At 45.2% G+C, this 5,869-nt stretch overlaps 1 protein-coding gene and 1 pseudogene across 1 annotated transcript in view; one reads left to right on the top strand and one right to left on the bottom strand.

The window, feature by feature from the left end:
* TMED10 (transmembrane p24 trafficking protein 10) overlaps positions 1-5,005 on the bottom strand; it is a 47,124-nt gene extending 42,119 nt beyond the window's left edge. Inside the window, exon 1 of the mRNA XM_003786921.3 lies at positions 4,713-5,005. Coding sequence (XP_003786969.1) covers positions 4,713-4,937 — 225 coding nt within the window. The 5' untranslated portion in view covers positions 4,938-5,005. The remainder of the gene's footprint in view (positions 1-4,712) is intronic.
* On the top strand, positions 947-1,606 carry LOC105886699 (annotated as a pseudogene).
* Positions 5,006-5,869: the final 864 nt, after the last annotated feature.

Here is a 5,869-nt window from a genome sequence, read left to right on the forward strand (position 1 = left end):
GTGGATTGCTTGAGCTCAGGAGTTCGAGACCAGCCTGAGCAAGAGTGACATCTCCCCTTTCCTCCCTCCCTTTTCTATTTCTAAAAATAGAAAAACCAGCCAGGCATCATGGTGTGTGCCTGTACTCCCAGCTACTCAGGAGGCTGAGGTAAGAAGACTGCTTAAGCCCAAGAGTTGGACGTTGCTGTGAGCTGTGACACCACAGCACTCCACCCAGAGTGACACAATGAAACTGTCTCAAATAAAAAAATCACTGTCAATTATGTGAGGTGTGATTATACCCAAATAATACTACAGGTACGTTCTTATTTTATTTTTATTTATTTATTTTTGAGACAGAGTCTCAAGCTGTTTCACTGAGAGTTAAGAGTTGGAGTGCTGTAGCGTCACAGTTCATGGCAACCTTCAAATCTTGGGCTTAAGTGATCCTCTTGCCTCAGCTTACCAAGTAGCTGGGACTACAGGCACTCACCACAATGCCCAGCTATTGTTTGGTTGTAGTTGTCATTGTTATTTGGCAGGCCCAGGCTGGATTTGAACCCACCAGCTCTAGTGTACGCAGCTGGCACCTTCGATGCTTGAGCTACAGGTGCCGAACCTACGTTCATATTTTAAAAGAGATGCATTCCAAAGTATGCAGGACTGAAGTACCAAGACATCTGGGATTTACTTTAAGCAATTTAGCATACAAGGATAAGAGCAAAGCAATTAAGATGTTATAAGCATGGCAAGATCCTGATAAATGCTGAATCTGGGTAATGGGGACAAAGGAAGACTCAATGTGCTCTGTAGCACTGAAAACAAACCAATGCCAAAATCAATTGAACTAATTGGTGACATTTAAAAAGCAGGAGCTGAGGGTGGGAGTGGCAGTGACTGAGGTCACCATGGCTACCCAGCCTGCAGACCAGGTGCAGATCATTTGCCAATGTTACTTCACCCATGATGTTACTTCAGTCGCTGGTACAAAACAGATGTCAAAGGAAAACCCTGTGCAGACCACTGTATACCACAGCACTCTGAGTATGTGTCATCACATTGGCAGGATCTTATCCAGTCCTTCAAAGTGGGAAAACAATTAAAAGCACTTCCCATCAGATCAGTATCAACGGTAGCAGACATCAGAACAAGGTCTGGGAAATTTAAGTGGGGGGCACAGCTTCTAACAACTTGTAGCTCTATGTAAGATTTACTGCACAGATACTACTCTATCTAGCTGTGTTAGAGGACGGCTGATGGATGTGAATGAAAACATTCTCCATAAGCCATTTATTCTTCAAGAAAAGCTGTCTACTGAAGGCTACATTACAGCTGTGTTACCCAAAAAACTAAAAGCATAAGGACACAAAAAAAGCATGAAGACGTCATGGTAAAACACATTAGTGCCACAACAGCTACATCATGAGGACAGAGGAGCAAAGCAGAATTCTTATTCTTTCCTGGCCCAAACCATCAGTGCACTAAATGAGAACATCCAGCATACGCGGATCATACTTCACACCCAGCCACCCACAGGGGAAGACTAATCCTTCACTTTACCTTGTTTTCCCTCTTTGTCTTGTTTAATGAGCCTTGGTTCTCAGATCTGCCCTGCCTACGTATTCATTCTTTTTCTCTTGCTTTTTCCTAACAACTGCCACATCAGGCATGTTTTTCTCATTAAAAGTAAACAACACGGCTCGGCGCCTGTGGCTCAAGCGGCTAAGGCGCCAGCCACATACACCTAAGGTGGCGGGTTCGAATCCCCAGCCCAGGCCCGCCAAACAACAATGATGGCTGCAACCAAAAAATAGCCCGGCGTTGTGGTGGGCGCCTGTAGTCCCAGCTACTTGGGAGGCTGAGGCAGGAGACTCGCTTGAGCCCAAGAGTTGGAGGTTGCTGTGAGCGTGATGCCATGGCACTCTACCCAGGGGGACAGCTTGAGGCTCCGTCTCAAAAAAAAAAAAAAGTAAACAACGCTATTTGAGGAAAACTTAGAAAGTACAGAAAAGTTTTAAGCAGTCAAGTAAAAGTAACCAATCCATCATCCTATAACGTGGAAATATAGTTGACCCCCTAATGATATGCATTTGTACTGCATAGTTCCATCTATACATGGATTTTTTTCCCAACCAAATGCAGATCAAAAGTTTAACTATAATATATGCAGGATATGAAACTACACGTAGTCCAGTCCAATTTTTTTTGTACTCATTTTGAGTACAGAACTTAAGTGCAGATACAGGTATACACAGAAGACCCTGGAACTGAAAGCTTTCCTAGCGAATGGAAGTATTATAATGCAGTAGTAAACTGATTCTTGCAATATAATACATACATTGTAATCACTAAGTCTCACTTTTGTTACAAGGTAACTAGCAAATATGTTGCTAAGAACATGTCATTCAAAGGGGCACAGATGCCTTTGAACAGAATAAAGGCTTTCCTATCATTTACACTAAAAAAAGAAAGAAAGAAAGAAAAGACAAACAAAAAAGCAACAGCTATGAATTTATGCTTTAAAACTGTATACCTATTGGGCCAGGTGCAGTGGCTCCCACCTGTATTTCTAGCACTCTGAAGGCAGATGGATTGCCTGTGCTCAGGAGTAAATAGCCAGGCACTGTGGTGGGTGCTTGTTATTCCAGCTACTCAAGAGGCTGAGGCAAGAGGATCACTTGAGACCAACAGTTTGAGGTTGCTATGACCTATAACACCACAGCACTCTACCAATGGCAACAAAGTGAGGCTTTGTTTTCCAAAAAAGCCAACACAAACAAACAAAAAACTGGATACATATTTATACTTAATTTTAAATAAAAGGACTTTAAAACTTGTTATTTTTCCTTAAGGGTTGTAATGCATACATACATTTAAATATTCCTGTTTTTAAATAAAACACATTTTTATACAGAATAAATAAAAGGCAGACGCTTTCTTCTCAAAATGTGGATTTCTGATCTCATTTGGAAAATCGGATGGGGGAAAATTGAGAGTAGGGAGGATTATTAATTTGTCATCATTACTGCTTAGAAAAAAATATTTGGCCCAATTCTTTTGTTACTTACTTGGCATTTGGGTTTAGAATCCTATGTGATTTTTTTTTTTTTTTTTTGCAGTTTTTGACTGGGACCGAGTTTGAACCACCCACCTCCAGTATATGGGGCCAGCGCCCTACTCCTCGAGCCACAGGCGCTGCCCAGAACCCTATCTGATTAAGCAGGCAAGAGAACAGAGTAGACATGAGAGAACTGAGTGACAACAAAATGCTAGCATGTAGATGCATAAACTCCTGCTGGTCAAGTTCCTCCAGCAGTTGTAGATCCAATATAATTCCCACAAGGCCATGCTACAGACACTGACAATAGTTTGTCTCCCAAATAAAGTAGAAATATGGTCTCCTTATACTTGAAGCTCTATTAAGAAGTAAAGTTGGCTGGGTGTGGCCGCTCACCTGTAATCTTAGCACTTTGGGAGGCCCAGGGAAGAGGATTCCTTGAGATCCAGAGTTCAAGACCAGCCTGAGCAAGAGTGAGACTCCATTACTACAAAAAAATAGAAAAATCAGCCAGGCATGGTGGTAAGCCCCTGTAGTCTCAGCTACTCGGGAGGATGAGGTAGGAAGACTGCTTGAGTCCAAGAGTGTGAGGTTACAGAGAACTATGATGAGGCCACTGTACTGTACCTAGGGTGACAGAACAAGACCCTGTTTCAAAAATAAAAATGTTTCTTATTATTTAGTCTTTAAAAAAGGTCCACTATGTTAAAAAGAAAAAAAAAAAAAGACCACCGCCAGGCTTACTGTGAATGAATAAGATTACCTAAAATGCAATTAAATTCTGACATAAAATTATATTAATGTTTCAAAGACCAGGCTAGGAAGCCACACTTTACTGGAAAATGGGACCAAACTGGTATTATGGTAGTAGTTGTCACCATCTGAGAGTACAGTTAATATTTAGCCAACTCCAGACTCTGGCGTGTTAAAGAGAAAGCACTAGAAACAGACTATTTTGTAAAACAATAATCAACTTTAATCAATTACAATAATTAACAAATTGAAAACAAGAAAGGCATAAGACAGCAGTACTCTTCCCTCAATCCTTAACTACCTGAGAAATCAATTCCATCTGTGACGTCCACCAGTTTAGTCTACTTCTCCTAAGCCTCGGTTTCCTCGGTTCGTAAACTAGGGCTCACGGGACCTACCTACTCCAAAGGCTAATGCACGAACCAAATAGTAAGGTATGCAAAGTAGCACAGGAACTGACAGCAGATGCTCGACAAGTAACAGATTTTATTAATGACAGTCAGCTTTATTGTCTCCATTATTTTACTGCAGGTATCGCTGTGTCTTACCACGCCAGTCCCCATAGCCAACAACCAAAGACTACTTGGAGAAGTTCAAGGTACTAGAGACCACAACAAGTAATAGATGCCGACGAAAGCCGCCTCAGCTCAGCTGTCAGCACATCCGACTGGGCCGGGAGGCCCTTCTGGGGGTTCCCAGGCCTCGGAGCCCCGCCCCGCCCCGCCCCACCCCGCGAATGGCCCCGAGAGCAGTGAGGGGGCGTCTCCGCCCCACGTTCTCAGCGCCCCGCGGAGGCCGCGCCAACCCCGGCCCGCGCTGGCCCTATCCCCCTTCCGCTGGCCTCCTCTCGCCCGAGCCCGCGGTCTCCCTCCCCGCCCCACGTCCCACGCCCCCGCCGCCGCTGCCGCCGCCGCCGCCGCACCTTGAGGTGGCTGCGCAGGCCGCCGGCGCCTCCAGACTGGTCGGAGATCTCGTACGCGCCCGTCACCAGCAGGTCCTTGTGGATTTCCTCGCGAAGGCACTTGCGAGAGTTTACCGGCAGGTGGAAGGAGATGGCGAGGACCACGCTGGGGCCGAGCAGGAATAAAAGCAGCAACGACAGCGGGCGAGGGCCACGCCGGGCCAAAGGGCCACACAGACCAGACATGGTGCCGGAGACTTGTTCACCACCCCCGGGCTTCTAACGCGCCGGAACCGGAGGATCCGCATGACTCACCTCTGACCCACTGATGCCGTCGGCGCCATTTTGGAGTCTGGCAAATAGAGGCCGTCTGTATAGCGGTTCTTTTGAAAAAGAAGAAAGCATGTGATACCATGTCACAGGTTTAAGTGGTTAAAGAAGGTTTCTAAAAGATAATTGCAAAAGTTTTATTTTTATTGAGGTGGGGGGGGGGGCATTAAATCGGCCATGGCAAGTATGGGCAGCCCTGGAAGTAATTCTCCTTTAGCTTCCGGAAGATGTCCCGGTGCCTTGTAAGGTCGATGACACCATAGCAACCAAGCCCCAATAGGGAACAGCCACAAGGCCTTTCTCGGGGCCCGCCCACCGGCCGCAACGGGGCGCAAGCGGAGACGGAGGCTGAGGCTGAGGCTGGGTTTCCCCGGACCGGGGCAGTTTGCGTCCACGCCGGGCGTCTTGACGTCTTGGTGACAGCTGGGACATTGAGACATCTCAAAGGCATCTTTGAGAAGAGAATTTCGAGGAAGGATCTTTATTTGGCTGTTAGCAAGTGTGGACCAGTACCTCAGAGAAGAAAGTGTGGGGTCACCTGGTAAATGTGAGCTGGGCAAACGTGCAATTCATGCTTAGCTGGCTCTCCGAATGTGCTGCTTATTATTTTTTAACAAACAGTAAGCATCTTCTATGCAAGGTTATATTCCAAGTAAATTTGAATTTATTTAAGCTAACTAAAATACTATGTTTTGGTCTAGCCTGAGAGAGAAACAGTAATTTACCAGATAATCAAAAAATACTTTGAGTACCTACTGTATGCCAGACACTATGCATGTGTACTAACATGTTTATTGATTTAACAAACTGTTAAGATGCCATCAGATATTCAGAGCTGGAGACTATAT

This window comes from Otolemur garnettii, unplaced genomic scaffold, assembly GCF_000181295.1.
Source record: "Otolemur garnettii isolate 467f Iridium unplaced genomic scaffold, OtoGar3 scaffold00020, whole genome shotgun sequence".
In the NCBI taxonomy this organism is placed as follows: domain Eukaryota; kingdom Metazoa; phylum Chordata; class Mammalia; order Primates; family Galagidae; genus Otolemur; species Otolemur garnettii.